This window comes from Strix uralensis, chromosome 1 (assembly GCF_047716275.1).
Source record: "Strix uralensis isolate ZFMK-TIS-50842 chromosome 1, bStrUra1, whole genome shotgun sequence".
Taxonomy (NCBI): domain Eukaryota; kingdom Metazoa; phylum Chordata; class Aves; order Strigiformes; family Strigidae; genus Strix; species Strix uralensis.
The window spans coordinates 95,418,356-95,438,296 of NC_133972.1; the positions used below are offsets into that span (position 1 = coordinate 95,418,356).

Sequence of the window (19,941 nt, forward strand, 5' to 3'; positions counted from 1 at the left end):
GACATAATTTCCCATGTTTTCTCCTTTTAACCTAAACAATGGTTTCAAAACATCTGCCATTGTTGAGCATGGCAACATGCTGAGTTGTTTTTAATTGCAGTTTTACAATAACAGACTTACCTGGTAAGGTAAGGCAGATAAGACTAGCAATCAGTAATGTTATGCACATGAAAACAATCAAAAGAAATATCTGAAAGAAGAAAAAAGAGAAACAGTTTATTAGAAGGTTACTTAACCAAAGCAAAAAAAAAACATTAAAAAAATGTATCATCCTAGAAAGGCAGCTAAACTACAATGTTGAAATACCAGCTGATGTTTCACTTCATAAATAACTCAGCAACAAGAAACCTATCCACAGTACATGTGGCACACCTACAGTGTTCTGTATTTCTTTTAAGAGTTTGCATCAGTTGTCACAACAGTAGAAACATTTGAATCCAGAATGACTGAAGTTCCTTGTTATGTTACATTAAAAAAAAAATCTCTACTTCTGCACTGACCAGCACAATGACTCTCAATTAACCCCGAAAGGTTTCCAGTTCTGTATGCCAGATTAGCAAGACAGTGGTTTTATAAGGAAAACCTTGCTGATAAAATTCTTCCAGATGCCCTCAGATTTATGTGACCAGCAGCTGACAGCAAAGCTGGTGGCTCCTTAGTCAGGCTTACAACTTATCAGAGAATTCTAATGTACTTGAATTCTTTAAATATTTGAATGTCTCAAGCACCATGTGCTATGAAGTTCTGCTTCACTAATCAAAGCCACACAACAAGCCAGCTAACTATGGGAAAACTAACACCTTATCATAACAGACTACTAAGAGAAAGTTAAATCTGTAACACATTTTCCTCGATGAGACTTTTGGGGATAATGTAGATCAGTCTCATCTCTAGGTTGGGATCTTCAGCACTGCTTAAAGGAAAAAAAAGCTTGTGATTTTGTAGACATTAGCCTGTGCGAAGAGGAATGATTCCACAATACCCAATTACTTGCCAGGTGACAGCCACATACCCTCTTTCACACAGAACACTTTATGTAGGGTTAGGAATCCCAAATGACAGAAAGAAGAAAACCAGAGTAGCTGACAACTGGATTGCAGGCAAAAATGTTTCTCAGTGGTGAGAAACACATGGTGTGACTTGCTTGGGACCAATAATGTCTAAATAGCTACTTAGGGAATGCTGGGGAAACGTCAGTCAATGTGGGAATAAACAACACATGAAGGACTAAAGCTGATAAGGAGTTTTAAATGCTATAGATGGCTGCTTCTCAGATCGGTGAGCAAGAGAACATACAAGAAGAGCAGCAACTCTTGACTTGGACCTAAACAATGCACAGGCAGCTAGTCACACATATCACAGAAGCACTGACAGTGACTGCAATATATTTAGACTCAAAGATCTTGCAAGGACAGCCCTCCTCTCTCCAAAATCAACCATAATAATATTATTTCAAAAAAGAGAGCTAGCTAAATTGAGGACATTTATTAAAAGAATATTGAAAATAGTAGTCAAAAGGAAAAATGCTCAAAGGAGATACATTTAAATATACTAAAGTGAAGGTTTGGCACAAACTCACACTAAACTTAAAAAAGAAAAGTCTCCCCAAAGTTGTCACAGTACACAGTAAAATAAAAATGGCTTCCAGAAAAAGATATTTCCAGAAGTTGAAAATAAATCCACAGGGGGAAAAAAAAACCCAAAAGAACCAGAAAATGGATGAACTCTGGCAAGTGAAATTAAAAACTGCAGTAGGACAAGCCAAAAGGGATTTTAGAAATAACATACCAAGTCTATGAAAAGTAATGATAAATTTATTTTTATAGATGTTTTTTTTTAAAGTATCAACAATAAAGTAATAAAATCTAAAAGTCCTCAAAAGAAAGCTTGCCAGAGAGTTTGTAGGCTCTCCTGACAACTGTGGCTTATGAAAGGAAGGATAAAGGAAGACAAGGCAGTAGCAGGAAAATTCAACAAATTCTACACATCAGCATTTGTTCTGGAGAGGCTTTGGGAAGTCCCCACATGATAACATTTATTTTAAAAAGTAATGAGTTGGAAGAATTGTCTAGATAACCCAGTAAAACTGATGATAGGCTTTTATGTAGAATTATTAAAAATAACTTTTATTTTGTTCGAGATTAACAGTATGTGCTTAAATTTTAAAACAAATAATCAAAACCAGTTTTACATGCTTATTTGTAACTGAAATAACATGAAGGATCAGTCCTTATTGCTCAATCCATATGGACATGATGAGTAAGTTCTAGTGGAAAAAAATTCATACATAATAAAAACTGAATATAAACCACCTTCTAGGTTCTTACAACTTGGCTAAAATGAAAAAAATTAATGAAAGCATAGAGAAGATCAGATGTTTACAACTGTTTGGTTTTTTTTCTTCTCAAATGCTTAAAATCCCATTTGAAAAAGTAATTAAAATATGATGTTGTTCCAGAGCAGAAGTCTGTGTGGGAGACATTTTCCATAAGATGAACTTAACCAAGTAGAACCAACATCAATATACCAAAAATCATAACTGAAGCACCTACAGTGATCTTGTATGATTCATTATTTAAAGTGGAATCAGGGACATAGAATCATTTCCGTGAGCTACCATGTGTTCGAGATTGTGCAAGTGCTCGTCATATCTCTTGATGAAAACAATGGAAAGAAATTCAGTTAAATCATCTTCTTTTATTTCTACATTCTGTAGAAGTCTCCAAGAACAACTTAAAACATCTAGGGGAAGGTAAGTAGACCAGAAGAAAGTGTCTTTGACAACTGAATATGAAACTGCTTAGTTATTATCACCAGTTCAAGGTTAGCACCCCAAATTACTGAAAGCTTATACTATGCAATGGCTTCAGAGGGGAAGATGATTTCAGCCATGTCCTTATCCAGAGGCATCCACAAAAACAAAATAACCCATGCAAAGGTAGTTCTAGAAAGGATTTAATGAGTCCCTAGTTAACACACCTATTCCTTGAAAGCAGCATGTCAGTGAGAATCCACTTTAATTACCTCCTTAGCAGCCAAACAGGGAACTCATTTTAATTAACCTGTCTGTCATCCCAGCAACTTCATACGAAATTCACTCAGTCTAAGTGAAAATGTCACAAGTATCACATTTTCTTCAAAAATAACACTATGAAGTCTTATCTGAACTTTCAAATGTGTCTAATGCCCTCTGCATATTACCTCAGTTTTCAGCTGGACTGGCTTGCTGTTCCAGCTCATCATGTGTATGCTCTAGCACAGCCATTCATGCTAAGAAGGGAAAAAAGGAGCAACTGCCATGGAAAGAAGACTGGCACCACTCCTTTTAGCAGTAAGCGCATATTTATGCTAGGTTAAATTGGTCTCAGTCAGAGCATGCTTTGACTTCCTGTTATGACCAAACTGAGGTATGGCAGCAGCTGCTGTGAAAGGGGCAAATTCATTCTGCTTCCCCAGCCTTTTCACCCCTGAGCTACTTCCTCCCACTGTTTCCTCTACAAGAATGTTGTAGCTCATGCGTTCCTGTGGAGAGCCATTTAGAGGGTAAAAACAGCAGTGGAGGGAATTAACACCACCCCTCACCCCCAAAAAAAGCCCCAACTTCAAACACCCAGAAGCTCAACAGTTGTGAAATCCTAAAATACTTTCAAATTTGCCTTCAGTTCTACTAGGTTGAGATTTATAGCGAAAAAAAAGCATGCTTTATATTGTACTTTGTTACGAGAATTGTGGCAGATTCAGTAATTTAAGGAAACTTCAGGGGCAACACTACACTGTTCTAACTTTAGCCATTACTTCCATTCTTGAGCTGTACCTCAAACCACAGTAAATGAGCTGTGTTTAAGTTTGTATTTGATTAACTCAGAGTTCTGGTGACAACAAACCAATTTATCTAGTTTGACCTATATATTATTCTAGAACTTTAAGTATTTGCCAACATTTCCTTTCTAGTCATAGGGATTTAGGACTTTCAAGTATTAGAACACCTCTCTATGTTTAATACAGATGCAACAGAAGTTCTCCATTTAATTTCTTAATAAAGCAAAATAGTTTAAAATACACTGCAGCTTCAAGACCGAAGTATGCCCTCTTGAAAGCCATGCCTTGTCAGAGACACTCCTGAACTACCTGTTTGCTGGCGGTTATTATATTTCTCTCCATTACGAAAATAAGATGTGAACTAATAGATAATGCACAACATGTATGGGATCTATAAATAAAATGGTAATTGAACGTCTTAAGTTAAAGGCTGAAAAAAGCTATAGGTGAGGATAACTGTAAATCTACTTTTTAGAAAGATGCAACCTATACAAAACACAAAACAACATGACCCACCACTTGACTTCTGATAACATGGGGGCTAAATCTTTCTTACAAAAAACCAATTATACCCATTTTTCAAATGCCTTTCCCTTTTCTCTTAATGCATTAGATATACCTACCCTGAGTGGGAATTTTAAAGGCCTACGATAAGGCTGAAAACCCACAGGTCCTCCTTGTTGAAGTATGGCTTGGTGGGCTGCATGAAGACCTTCTCCCACAACTGGAATGGCATTATTATTGCGAGCATGCTGGTTGTTAGGCTGCTGGTTTGCATTGTTTTCATTCTCTTCCTGGTCACCAAGTAGGTAAGAATGGAGATCCCTGTAACAATCAAAATTTCAGTTTTGTTCTGTTTGATACGAATGAGAATCTTACAGAAAGACAGGCCTACTCAGAATGAGTACAAGTTGTACAAAAGTTATACTGGAGTACTGGCAGAATCTTGGTAAAGTAAAATAAACCATTTTCTGATAAAGTACTGAGTCATCCTAAACACAGAATTTAGAGGAAAAATGGTAGCGTGGATGCAGATGAGAACAGTGGGAATACAGACACAAATACAGATAAGCGATCTTTTTGACTGCTTTAAAAACAACATCTGGTATTAAAGTTGTTGTGCATATAAAAGGAAAATTGCATTGATACTTCAGTTTGTGTAAGCAGGCAGCTCAACTGACAGCTTTTATTTTACTGCTACTAAGCTCTATTGGAAACAATTGCTTTAAACCTAAATTGTACAAGGACAGTACTGTATTGCTGAAGACACGTTTTCGAAAGTACAGTCACAGTCTTTCAAGAAGATTCTAAACTGCTCAAAACCTGTTCACAACTTTCTAAGAACATCAATCCTAGAAAGAGTCAATCTACTTTAAAAACTATTCTGTTGGTATTTTCTGCACACACCATTAGATATTTATTAAATAGATACTTATTTGAGTCTGATTGAAAACCCCCAAAACCCAATATGAATATTTAGAAGTTAATTTTCCTCAGCTTTAGCAGAATTATTAGCAGTAAGATGCATGCAGGTATTCTGCTGGCAGACAATGAAATAATTTTCACAGTGGTTTGCTTTTTAAGAAAAACAGAGGAAAAGATTTTCATCTTTGCTCAACTAAAATTGCTGAAGAGATATTTCACAATTGTTCTTAAGAGTTGCAAGAGTGCAAAAAGCAAAGCCATTTCTACCATCATCTCCAAAATTCTCTTCTTGCGTCATACTCAAACACTACCAAAACATGGACAAATTCATTCAAAAAATAGCTTTCTAAAATGCAAACTAAGGGAACAGGGGTGGGCAGAGTTTCCATATGAGAAGCTAAAATAAATATTTTGAATTGCAGTGGGAGAAAAAGGTCTTTCATTTATTTTCTCAGTCTCAGGCATAACTTAGCAAAGAATAAATCTTCATCCTAATAGTGCTGCATTGGCACGACCCACAATGAGCAAGACGGTGGGAGAATGCCAATATACTTTGAAGTTAAATTTAAAACTTTACAGAAACAAAGTCAACTTTAATTTTTTCTTGACTAATTTGACAAACAACATACAAACTAAAAAATAATTTCAAGTGCTAGAACTCTGCCTGGCAGTCTAAATTAAAGAAACTCACAAAGATAGTTTTATCCTTCTTTAGAGACTGAACTTTTACCTTTAAAATATCCAATTTAAAGGCACTCACTTCTTCAGCTTAATGTTCTAACATGAATTTTACTTAGATGATTCATGGAAATGCTCTGCTGACACTTACCTCTTTCATTCTTCCACATAATAGGAAGTTATCAAGCTGGTAGTTGTATTTTTATAGATTTTTTACTAAGCAAATGCTGTAATAGCATACCAAAAGAATTACCTGTCAAAGACTAGACCAGAAGTTTGTAAAACTATTACTTAGAAGGTACTTCCATAGGAAATCACTATAGAAGTTTCGTGTCATGTATTTATCTGTAATATAGCTATTAAAGCTACTTGTTGGGATAACTCTCCTGAAAGCATGTTCCTGTCACATTAAAAGGCTAAGCTGGACACAATGCTTGTAGCTGATCTTGGCTTTCTGTACTTACAGCAAGTATCCAGCGGTAACAGTCCATGCTCGTACAAGACCTTTCAACCACTGTCTTGTATGTCCTTGTTCTAGCAAAGCTGGAAGCACCACCTGAAGCAAGAGGAGCTCTAGGGAAAGTTCACTTACTGGAGCATCACTAGAAACAATGGGAAGAGCAGTAAATCAAACATAAGGACCATTCTGATAGTAATCTTAATCATACTAACACCACCACAATAAAAAAATATATTGGATACCAACAGGAACAATTCTTAGGTTTTTGCAGCCATTTTTCCCTATATACTACTCTGAGCACAGGTTAAGCATTCATGAGTGTTTAGGCACTTAGGCACACAAGAAATTTAAGAAAAAATGTTGAGAAAGATTGTATCAGGGAATATGATTTGCTCTTCTATTTTATTCTATCATTGCTGTTTCAATATTATTTAGAAACAGAAAGATACTGCTATCATTAAAAAGAAATTCAGTTACAGGTATTCTTTTATTCTTGAAGCAATGATAATCAGAAATGAATGTGAAAAACAAACATGGCAGCAACTTCACTATCAAAAAACTGAAGGGGAAAGGGTTTTGAGGGCATATAAACACCAAATAGTTACCATTACAGAAACAGCACAAAATGCCTTTTATTTTTCTTAGTAGCTTTTTATTTGACAAATTGTATAATGTATCCGTATCCTCTACCTTTTTACTTTTCTAGAACAATGAAGTTTAGATTAATTGAAAACAAACAAAACATACCAAACAATGCCACACTAACGCTGAGAGTGCAAATAGACATTTTTCTAGTTAAAGGGAGACTGAAATAACATCTTTCTTACATTAAGTGCTTACCTGTAGAGCATAACATTATATGGAAGAAAATTAGGTAGCAGATACTTAATGATACGTATAGGAAGCCAGAGCATGAGCAGTACAATTGATCCAAAGACAATCTGCAACAAATAAGTAAAACAAGATTGTCTGAATAGCAGAAACAATCAAACATAGTTTCCCACCCATCTCTGACATGTTTCCTGTGTGTGGTGGGTTAGCCCTGGCTAACAGCCAAACATCTACCCAGCTGCTCACTCACTCCCCTCTCCGGCTGAATGGGGAGAAGATAGAAGGAAGGCAAGAAGACTCACGAAAATAGATAACGACAGTTTAATAGAGAAAGAAAAAGCTGTGCGCACAAGCAAACCAAATTGGAATTCAGTCACTATTTCCCACCAGCAAACAGATGATTAACGTCTTCCTGGAAAGCAGGGCCTCAGCACATGTTAACAGTTGCTCAGGAAGACAAACGCCATAACTATGAACATCACACAACATGATATGGTATGGAATACCCCTTTGGTCAGTTTGGGTCAGCTGTCTCAGGTATATCACCCTCTCAACCCCCAGCTTATTCACTGGAGCAGTGAGTGAGCAGGGCAGAGCAGGAAAAAGGAAAAGCCTTGACACTGTGCAAGCACTGTTCAGCCACAGCCAAAACAACTGTGTGTTAGCAACACTTTCAGCCCCTAATCTGAAGTACAGAAGGACATGGGCTACCATGAAGAAAATTAACTCCATCCCAGGCAGACCAGTACACTGTGATGCCCTCGCCAAATAGGACTGCAGCTGAACAAGCACTGACTGGCCAGCTGACAGTTAGGATAATGTCAGACAGTTCTACCTTCTTCCCCCTCCCCCAGCACCGGGATTACTAATTTACGATTCCTCTCTTTTCTTCGCAGCTAAGTTTTCAAGCGACTTGTAGACGCCTCAAAAGATCTTTCAGTTTCTATTTGCTCGCATTTTAAATTGGCTGAAAGATCAAAATTTAGTAGGGGAGATCAGGTGCATGAAGACCCTGAACTTCTATAAAATCCTGTTTCCTTAAAATATACTTGATTTTTAATCTGGTTCCTTAAACACATTCTTACACTTCATATAAATGCACCACCAGAGACTAAAAATGGGAAAAAAAAAGTGTTTAACTATGTAAAAAAGAAAAATCAAATCTCATTCTTCTTGAAACTTAATTGTTTATGTACTGCACAAGAAATTTCTTAAAAATATTGAGAAAGAAACACAAGTTGAAAAGTGTGAGTTGTTTTTGAAACAATAAGCTGTAAATGATTGCTATTCTGGGTCCCATATTCTAGCACGAGGCCAGTAAAAGTTCTGAATTAATTAGCTAAGCAAATCAAAAGTTCAAGTAACTGCCAGTTCCAGCACAATCTGAGAACGTATCTCTAAGACCTTTAGCAACAAGCACATCGCTGCTTCTACTTGGGCCACTTGCTGTGACGCGGTTTCAAGCAGCTAAAGCATTATGATTATCTAAGGAGAAAATACTCTGAAAGGTGGACAAGTCAGCTCCTCTCATGTACTGAAGGGCTCTCTAATAGAACTAATATCTCTCTATGAGCTTTCACTGCTCAAAGCACTTTAGGTGTATTAATACAGTATGTCAAATAATAATGTTTCTTGTGTGTGTCAGTTTTCCCAGCTGATGTGACATTTATGTCAAAGACAGCCTTCTCTTACTGCATGCTAGGCAAACTTCAGATAAACAAGCAAAAGTAAAAAACTTTCATTGTTTTCAATATCTTACAGTGATAATTTGGAAACAGACACCACTGGCTAGATCAGCATAATACAATCCAAAACACTCTACCTCTGCTGCACTGCTTTAGCTGAATTGGACAGACAATGTTTACTGCAATAATAGGAGCTTCATGAAAGTTACCCAGTTTACAATATCCATAATAATAAACACTTGTCTGAATACACAAACATTTCCTGTGATTTTGCATAAGGAGAAGATATCACAGAAAAATTGTTTTAGAAGGGACATTCTAGAGGTAAACTACAGCAGCTCCCTGCTCTGAGCAGACGCTGTTACATCAGGTTGCTCAGAACCTCATCGACTTGAATTTTGATTATCTCAAAAGACATAGAATCTGTTGGCAACCTGTTCTAGTGTCTAATCACCTCCATGGTGAAAATGTTTTTCCTTAAATATGTGGTAGCATATATGGGAGCTAATATATGAAATAAACAAATTGTTGAGAAAAGTTCCTACCACTGATAAGATAAACCTCCTGAGATGTCTATAAATGGGCAAGTGAATCATTTCCTGCACAGGGTTGAAGTCTGGATCATTCAAATTCCTGAGAAACCATAAGACACCAGGTCTCAATACCTGAAGTAGAAAATAGAGAACAATATATGAAGAGAAAATTATCTTTGTATTCTTTTTTATTCTAGATGAGACTGCTGCAGCAAATAAGTTTTAAACATAACAAGGGTATTTGTTGAACAAGGTTCCACAAAATGGTACAGAAATAGAATGAAGAAGCATTAAAATAGAAAAGTAGAAGCAATAACCAATTACAAGTTTAATTTTCAAATATTAATCAATCTTAAACAACTGAAATTTATTTAGATTCATTTGAAGGCAACACCCATGTTTAAGGGCTCTTCGTAAACTAAAAATCTCTAAGTAAAATATACTCTAAATCATCACTTTTCACTGCAGTAAGTATCAGTGTGACCCTTTTACCATAAAGTTGAAATCCAATATACACATACAAAACACAGTAGCAGCAATACCCACATGTGAAAGATTTAACTAACAGTTCAACATGCAAGCTTCTCTAACTATGTTACATACCAGTCTTGTTCTTACAGACTTACCTCTCTCAGTAAAAGAATGAAGGATGCAAAATAAAAGACGTAAACCATTCCAACTAACCAGTGCAGAAACATTGTGGTACCTGGGGCAGACTGAAAGCTCAATTCTCTATCTTTCAAAGTGGCATCAAACATCTCCTAGAAGGTAAGTAATAAACAAACATGAATAATGTTTGGCAAACCTCCACATTTACTCACTTTGTTTACCCTAGTTCATATATACTACTAGACATTTAATTTAAATGTTTGCTTTCTGCTAATGCATAAATAATTATAGCATTTAATTAGAAAAAAGGCAATAATTTACTGTGAGAGACTGAAATGTCCTATTTACAAAAGAACAGCAAATAAAGATCAATTCTGATCAATTTATTTCTTCTGACAGAAAGAAGAAAGAAGTCAGCTCAAACACTAACTGACACTACATAAGTTATAAATCAGTTCAAATAAAGCGGCACTGTGATGGAAGCAAATACTTATTCCCTTAAGTAAAATTCTATTTCTACTAAGGCTAGAAGAAATTAATTTCCTCCATTTGAAATTAATCACTTAATTTTTTTTCAGGACAGAAAAACTGTTCTCAATTCCAAGAAAACACAGCATGTATCTTGTTCAAAAAAGAAAGAGATTGGACAACTATTAAAATATGAAGTCATTACCATTTCACATAAGATGGCTATAGTTATAGTTTGCCTATAAGCAAGTTCATTATCACGGTGGTCTTGTAAATGCAGTAAAAAGGATTAGGATCTTATTATTTTAATAACAGTACGTTAATTTGTATTTAGTAACATAAAAGAAAACAAAATTAGCATTAAGCAGTACCTAAAAACCCTCCTTCCCTCTGGAAACACTATGTTTATAAAAACAGAAGAGTGCTATTGAATTCCTGTCAACAACCCTCTTTCTCATCAGAAATTTTTTTTCTTTAACTGTTAAATAAGATTTTATCCCATTTATTTCCATTCTTACCAAAGAGCATATATCCAGCCACCAGCCACAGATGAGAGGAAACACACCAATTTCAACCACCACTAACAAGGAAACCTTTAAGAAAAAAAGAGAAAAGAACATCTCACTAGTTTAACAGAAATTGCTAAGAAAACTATAATGTTAAATTGAGAGGGTTTTTTGCTACACACAAAAAAATAGGGATTACCTTGACAACAATATAGCAAACTCCTAATAAACGACGTGATCGCTGGAACTTAACAAGTGCTGCCAAACCCTGAATAGTTTTGTCAAGAAAATAACACTGAAGAATATTTTATAGCATAGTATGATTAATATGAAATACTATATTATGTGGCTTTAGCAACAGGAAAGTTTATAAAAGACAGAAGTGAAATAGGAAGTATGTATTTTATTGGGGCTCTATTTTCAAAATTGGCTGTGATTCTGGAATTCACAATCTGATGTGCTGGATAACCCCCCCAAACATGCATCTAAAATAAATGATTAAATAAATAAGTAATATTACCACCCTTCTTAAATTAAGCACCCAAGAAATAATCTAAGAAATAAACAGCTGCCTTTGAAAACATCTGACACAAGTAAGCAAGTGCCTACCTTAAATGCTAGCTTTCCTTTTCATGCAGTCTGAAAAGAATTCTCACCTTTTCCAAGAAAAGCTGGATGCATATTACAGTTTGGGCATTTGTTTTGTTTTCTTTTAAGGGGCAAAACAGAGACAAGCAACTGTTTTACCACCTTTGCACTGCATTTTGGTATAGCACAGTCTAAAGTTGATGTACTCCTCTGTGTACTCTTGAACAGAAAACTGCTAACAAATGTTTATTTTTTCAAACTGAAGTTGGTGTAGTCCCTTTACAAACATGCAGCTAGAATGTAGACCTTTTACCTGTGACCAAATCCTTCTAGCTTTCAGGACTCTGCCATTACTTAATTTTCTCTGTGATAATGAGGGTTATCACCTGAAAGAAATCCTTGCTGCAAACTCTCAGTGGTTCAGAGACATAAAAGAGAAACTGGAACAATCCACACTAAAGATCTGGCAGGATCAAAAAGATGTGAATAAATTTTCTATTGTACCCTACATATTTTCATAATCCCATTTCTCTTTTCGCTGCAACTATGTAGCTCACAGCAATAATGTAAGGACAGTGAGGAAAAAACAATTGTTCTATACTCTTCCCAGACAGTCCTTCAAAATCTGATTGGAGGCCTTCAAGCAGGCATAAAAGCCTATGATTTTGTGTGTTAAACATGTGCAAGTGTTCTGAAGAACGCAGTCACACTGACAACTTTTAAACGTCCAAGAGAACAGAAGAGACCTTCTCTTCTAATTTCATCACCAAAAGAGCAGAGCAAAACAGTAAATTAATTGCAACTGCATCTTGCCTGTGCCTCCTCAAAATATTGCCAGAAAAACAATTTATATGTAAAATCTGAACCAGATAACTACTGACAAAAGGATACATGACAAACAATAAGAGTCACCGCTAGCAGAACATATCCGACTATAGTTGTAATCAGGCCTTCAAAGTGAGAAGCTTGAACCTGGAGGGGAGGAGGAAAAAAAAGGGAAAGTTTATCAGTCTTCTAAAGATTACATCTCTCTTTTATGTCATTAAGATAAATTCTAAATCTCAACTCTTCTAGAATAATTACAAGTTTCTTTAGTTTTTACATATTTTAGTAATCTACTAGTTTTTTGGTATCTCCATCAGGAGTAGAAAATGTTTACATTTACTGGAAAAGTCAAACAACTACTTTCTTCAAACATGAAACAACCTCTATATATGAAACAAAAAGTGTCACCTTATACTGCCTCACTACCTCCTAACTTTCACTACCTATTACTATTAACTATGAAAATTAATCAGTACAGAAACTAAAAATGTACATGAGGAACAAGAGGCTGTTAAGAAAAAAACAAACAAAAATGTATGCATTTTTTGTAAAAGGTTTCCCCTCTCCTGAAATATAAATAACAGAGGAAGTGGGAAAGTGTGAGAGAACATTTTTGATCATAGGTTAGAAAGGGTTTGAGGAGAAAAAAAGGAGACACACTCTAGGTTACTTTTGCAATCACAAATAAGAGTGGAAGAATGCTACAAAAATACTGTGATTAAATAAATAGCAGCAGTTTTTCCATTCTGAAATTATAAAACAGTACTTACATATTCCTCAAAGCCCAGGCCAACAATGGAGAAGTGACCGATATGGTACGGACAAAATGCTGCATAACATAAGCAGAAAGAAGTGGAAAAAAGGCCATGAAAACTGCTAAATGGATCGTATTTGCAGGATGTGTATTGTAACATGGCAATTATTCTACTTCTCATCAATTTTGTGAAAACAACAAAAATTACTTTCTGTGCAAATATTTGGAAGTGTTATATTTCTATAATTTTATAAACAGTGAAAATCAGATCAGAATTCACACTGAAAGACTACAACAATGTAAAACTACATAGAATAAAAGGAGAGTCTTTTCCTTGTTAGTTCATCTTGCTGTGTGTAAATTAGTTCAATTTCTCTGTTGTACGTACTAGGGGGGCATTGGGCTCAGACTGCTGTAGGAATCGGTTCTGTATATTCACTCTTTCCCATGCACTAGAAGACTTAAGTAGCCATTTTACATCTTGGTCAGATGGGACTTGCTTTATCAAGGTTTCAGTTTTAATGCTTTAACTTTTAAGAATACTGTGAAAAATGCAAGCCCTACAGAAATTTGCAAAGGGAAGAGAAGATGAGGTAGAGAAAGACAATGCTCCAGTGAAGGGATAAGGAGCAACTGAGAGGTCTTTTACTTTGAATTAATGTACTAAGAACTGTCATCATTCCTGAGAACTCATTCTTGCCAATGCTGAGGTCTCAAGAGGAATGAATTAAAAAACACAGCACTTTCCCTATTTTTTGACACCTGTGTATTTGCAACAGGATCAAGTAGTTGTTTTAACTCACTGTGGTATTCTAACCAAGCTATGAAAGACTACAGAATTCAACATCACTTTCCTACAGGAGGGAGTCAATAGGAAGTAAAGGGGCTGCAGTAACTGCAAGCTTTTATTTTCACCTATAGTGTCTTCACTGTATCACAATAATCCACTCTGGGGACTACTGTAGACTAAACATACCCTCAAATGAAAAACCTGATGATTTTCTCTCCTTCTCATTTCCACATAACCAATATGTAAAAAAAAAAATAGAAAAGACTTAGCAGGACTTGTGTTACCCCAATCAGTGATCAGAAAGTTTTAATTTATGTCCCTTTCAGAGAAATCAGAAGTTACCGGGAATAGCAAAACCATAAAAGATAAAGGGAGGACATAAGCTTTTCCTGCCCAGTAAGAAGAGAAGCAAGATTAAAAAGAAAAAAAAAAAAAAAATCACACTCGCAACTCCTATAAACAGACTCATGACTTAAGTTGTATCTTTTTGACAGTGCTGTATGAGATTATAGTGCACATTTATCATGTTTTTTTAAATAACTTCACTGAAAAGATTTCTAATAGATCCCTTTTAATAAAAAGCACAAAGGAGTACAAACCCCTCTGCGAGTACTAAAATGAGCTATAAAAAAACATAAATTAAGTTGAACTTAATTAACTTGTCCGAGAAAACATCATAGGAGAATTTCTGGACTAGTAATTAAGGTTCTAAATGCCTTCCTTCTGTTTTATCTTCAAGAAAGTACCTCCTGTGACATTTGAACTCATCAGGACTGTAATTATGAATAACAAGAGATTTGGCAGTTGTAAATTAGACAGTATTACTTAGTGGGAAAGATAGTAAAAATAGGATTGAGATCATTCCCCTTCTCTTTACTTGTTAAAGCACACTTAGAGCTACTGAAAACATCTATATGACAACCATATTAATTATTCTTATTACTCACTTATTATTGAATTTAAATCAAGGATTTAAAAATTTCATATTTATTATCTACTTATTTAAAAAGCCTAAATTTTATAGTAGCTAAAAGACCTAATTAACTTCTGATAACTACAGATTAAAATAGACTAATTATCAGAAAAATAATTAAAGTATTTTCCAACTCCTAGTAGAACAGTTATAGTTTTTTGTGAATTAAATATACGTGATAATTCTTTTTGTTTTCTTTTGGTCTGCTGATTCGTTTCCATAACTAGATGCTCAAATCATCAGTATTGTGAGCTTTACTTTGTAATCAAAAAATTCTTATCTACAGCATGACTTCAGTTTTTAAAGCTCAAACTCTTCTGCCAAGAAAGACCACTCAAAAAACCAAAGCAACCTAACCAATCCCTTTCTAAACTGCTAATTCAGAGCAAGTGAAATTTTGTGTCCGGTATCTATTCTAGTGTGTAAAATGCTCTATCTTGTCACTAAGATGCTGCTGCTTCTGCACACAGTTGCGTCAAATTAACAACACTAATAAGCTTGAGCAACATAATCCAAAAGCTTCTGTTAGCAGCAAAACAGGCAAAATTGAGGCACAGGGAAGAGCTGGTTTTCTCCCATGTCACTCAACAACAACAAAAAAAAGAATCTGAATCATAGTCTAATGACTCTCAGGAGGGTCCCAAAAAAAAAAAAAAAATTTCTAAATTTGTTACTGTCCTTTCTATAGTAAAACCAGAGTAGAAATGCAAATTTACCCTACATATTTTAAGCAGTAAATACAAAATTGGAATTCCAGAAACTCTCTAGGTGGATCTTACTGCTATTTACAATAAGGCAGGCATTTTACCCTTTTCTTTTAGGGTTGAAATGACTGAGAAATATGTACCTACAGTTTGGGATTTTTTTAAAAATTTTTTTTTTTTTATGTTTTGACAAGTTTATGTCCTGGAAATTTTCCTAGTACTAACTATACATGGAATCAAACATGGCAATATTCCTATCTTGTACTAGAAATAGAAAGAGTCTTGCAAACATTTAAAGTTGCAGTTAAGCTTCAGCATCCTCAGGAAGGAAAAGGGAAGGCAAAATAAAAACACACCACTGATTAGAATTTACTGTTTTCTAAAATTTAAGTGAGTCTAATTTTATGAACTAATGAAAGTTGTTCCATAGCAATTCTGGACACAAAATGAAAGTATATTTGACAACAGTACGCGTCAGCTACATTCTTGTGTGTCCCATCTCTCCCAATTTTGACCTCCAAAAAGGATTCTTGATGGAAAAAGTGATTTAACTATATACCTAGTGAAAACTGTAAGGAGAAAAAAAAAAAATCCTAGCTATTCCTGAAAGTACTATATTTGCTCATAAATTAAATTCCAGGAGGCTTGTCCTTTAATTTAACAGTATTCCAAACAAGTATTATTTTCTGTGCTTTGGTTGACACCATTAAGCTTTTGGTAGATTTCCTATTTTAAACTTATTCACTTAAAAGAGATTAAAATTACAAAACTAGAAGCAATAAAGATTAATTATTCATATTCCCAGTTAGCTTGTGGTTCCATTTTTAGATATCACAACTTCATTTTTCGCCCCGAGAGAACAGCCTTAAAAATAACCTGCATTATCACTTCACAACGAAGGATCTTTTTAAAACCGAAGAGCAAATGATACTTACCAAACACAAGTATGAACAACGTATTTAAAGATACCACCCAAAAGACATGTTCCTGCAAGGAGTATGGGGGAAGGAGGGAGGAAGACGACAAGGAAACAGTACAATCAGTCATTTAAATAAGTGACTTTACTTTTGTATCTAAACTTCTTATTTCAACTGCCTATTATTACTGGAACTTGCACATCTCATGTTAGAGCCAAGAGATTTGCTCTAACACAAAGACCAAAACATGCAGGACAGATTATAAAAGCATCTGTTTACGTTCATGGACATTTACCTAGATAAGATCATTTGTACTTGCTTTAACACTCCTATTTTGTAAAAGAACCTTTATTTTAAAATAATCAATACAAATAGTTCTACCCTTCAAAACAAGTACATGAAATACATGTAGATATTTGTTTTATAAACGAGCAAATGTTCATCTGAACTTTTAATAATTAGACTTTGTCACATGAAAACATTAATAAAAATGACAGCTCTCACTCTAGAAATGACAGCAATTTCTATTTTTTAATATTACTTTTAGTTAAGATGTAAACTCAGCCACAAGTACACTGAAATTTTATTTCTTTTTATATTAATATTTAAGGTCAATCACTAATGACATAATAAGCTACATTATTTTAAACATGAGACATTACCTTAAAATATGAGACATTGTATTTGAGACACGAGACATTTATCCACTACAGTATCTAATAAACACACTCCTATTTAAGAATTATATTTCTTTCACACATTAAATAAAGTAAAATTAATACTGCTGGAAGAGAGCACAGATCTTTTTTTCCCTTTTATAAATGACTTCTCTTTCTAAAGTGATCTGGCAGATGATACCCTATCAATGTAGCTGGGATGGGTTAAAGTTTTGTTGTCATTGACTCTCTACACTGTCTCCCCCCGACCCTGAAGTCGGAGTGAGACATCTCCAAAAGTCAGCTAGGATGGGCAGAGTGCCCTTCAAATAAACTATAACAAAACCCACAAGAAGATATGCATTATATATGTAAGAGTTTTGTCAGGGAGATAATCAACACAGGTTCACCCACAGACAAGTGTTAAAAAGCCAATAGCCTTTTTAGGAGTGCTTTGCTATATTATCAGAATCATAAAGATTTTTGTAACCAATTTAAAAGATAAGTGCTTCATAAAACAGACTAACTATTGTGAAAATTTAAAAAAAAAATTTGATACTGATATCAATTAAAATAATATTCAAGAAGGTAAGAATTTCAGGGAGGAACAAGAAAACCCAAACCCTAAGTAAAGTCAAGAAACATAAATGAATATCTTAAATTTTAAAATCTAGTCTACACTAAAAATTCACTAGTGGTGTTCTGGTGGCATTAGGGCAAATCAGAGAGGTCTGAATGAGGACACTATTTTAATCATAAAGAGCAAAATTTAAGGCTAGAACAGATATATATTTTCAGTGTATGCTTTTTTAAAGGGTCCTACTTTGATTTACAGTGTAGTACGTGACCCAAAGTTAACGATGTCTTTTAAGAAATTCCACTTTTAGGTCACACACACAACTCTACTCTGTGAAACTCCTAAAAACACCGTTTGAACATGACATCATGTGAAAGCCTCATTAAAGAATACATATCATATGAAAAAAGGGACTTCAAATAGAATGACATAATTTTTAAAAATACAGTTTCCTTTTAAAGTAGTCTTCTATAGAAATTGTTGAAATGCAGGATTTTACTTACTAAAAAAACCAGAGATCCATCAAGTCCAAGCATCTGTGAACGTAAGTTAATTTACTTATCAGAAAAACCAAGCAACAGTCATCTAAAATAAGTCTCATAGAAGCCTCTTTCACACTAACTTTTAATGTTCAATAGAGTCAAAAGCTTTTTTTATTGCTCAACCAATAGAACCTGGACATAAAGTCTTAAAGATGAAGATAGAAACTAAGTTCTTGCTCAACACAGTAAACTCAGTTGATCAAAGGTGATACACATGTGGAATATCTTAATACACATATATTTATATATGGCAAACCAAACATATAATCAACTAATTTATAGGCTATTTCTCTCCAAGACTTTGAAGACTGACAAAGATTTTGTATTTACAAAAGATTTTAGTGATCAAACTCTTAAAAACTTGCTTAAACAACTCAATATTAAAATACAAGAGCAAGTGGTTTTTTTGCTTCCTAATTGCAAAGTATCAGTTTATGTTGCACTGAGAAAAGTCAAAGGTTAATATTTTACTTTCAATGTATAAAAGCAACTAGTAACAGGAGAATGTTGCTACACTGTATGTTAAGTTTAGAACAGAATTGGTTTACAGCTAGGGAAGACAGGACACAAATCCTCTATCACTGCACAGCTGTTACCGGGATCATCCACAGACGAGCCAAAAATAGAGCATCTATTAAAAAAAATAATCTCTCCTTTCCCCCCACTTCAAGGATTTCTTACTATTTCAATCCAGATACTCCTACTCCATGATTACTGGTAAAGTACCAGGTTCAAGGCTACTTTGTACCAGGATTTTGCATTAAGTTCCAAGATATTGAAGTTGTACACATTTTACGAAGTAAAGCAAGATACAAATATTTCTGAAAACTCAGAAAGCTTGCATGCTATTTTCACAAGATGAAATAGCAGAAAAACCTACCCCAGTTTTGATACTAAATGCCAACTAGGTATCTATTGGCTATGCCAGCACATAGGACTGGAGAGGGTTATGAGATTTTGCTGAAACTAATTTCTATATTAATGGAGAAGCATCAAAATATTTTCAATTAGGAGTACATCAACATTTCCCAGCACATAAACTGGGTTCAGAAATATAACACTTTCAGCTTGAGATATACAGTAGAATGGTTCAGAAAGCTGAATTTATATATGCCCCTTTTTTACTAAGGATCTTTCAAAACAAAACAACAAGTTTTCACTAGATACAAAACAAAGATCAGGACCTCTCCCTGGTGATGAAAACTATTTCTACTACACTACAATCAAGGCAACAACTATATCACAGCCTAGGGATACAGTGACTAGCTTTACAACTGTCTGTCATAGGCACTAGTGACACAGGTAAATCTGGTGAAGCTGCTGTATCTACCTTCAGGTAGATTTCTGCTGCCTGTGGTGAGCTTTGAACTCAGATGTTGGCTACTTCTAAAACAGATATAAAAAAACCTAGTTCTTTTCTACACTGCTCTCTGATTACAGTGTACACGCATCTCATGCTCTAATTACAGAACCTGTGATCCATAAACAAAACAGAAGCAATGTTACATTAAAATGTTCCATCTTAAGGAACAGAATTTGTCTTTTGTAAATAAAGACAGAACCGGAAGTTTTGCTTAATTGCTTTAGTTTAATGCTTTAAT

General features: G+C 34.7%; 1 protein-coding gene across 7 annotated transcripts in view; it reads right to left on the minus strand.

Annotated features, from left to right (window-relative positions):
* The window catches only part of MARCHF6 (membrane associated ring-CH-type finger 6), a 54,278-nt gene that overhangs the window by 12,006 nt on the left and 22,331 nt on the right, over positions 1-19,941 (minus strand). For all 7 annotated transcript variants that reach the window (XR_012629624.1, XR_012629623.1, XM_074874536.1 and 4 more), the window contains exons 9-20: positions 18,302-18,334; positions 16,584-16,635; positions 13,198-13,256; positions 12,494-12,574; positions 11,214-11,282; positions 11,027-11,101; positions 10,058-10,192; positions 9,444-9,563; positions 7,223-7,323; positions 6,387-6,524; positions 4,443-4,644; positions 121-190 (exon numbers count right to left, since the gene is read on the minus strand). Coding sequence is in view for 5 of the 7 variants with exons in the window: in XM_074874536.1 (XP_074730637.1) it covers positions 121-190; positions 4,443-4,644; positions 6,387-6,524; positions 7,223-7,323; positions 9,444-9,563; positions 10,058-10,192; positions 11,027-11,101; positions 11,214-11,282; positions 12,494-12,574; positions 13,198-13,256; positions 16,584-16,635; positions 18,302-18,334 (1,135 nt within the window). In the remaining 2 variants the exon portion in view is untranslated. The remainder of the gene's footprint in view (positions 1-120; positions 191-4,442; positions 4,645-6,386; positions 6,525-7,222; positions 7,324-9,443; positions 9,564-10,057; positions 10,193-11,026; positions 11,102-11,213; positions 11,283-12,493; positions 12,575-13,197; positions 13,257-16,583; positions 16,636-18,301; positions 18,335-19,941) is intronic.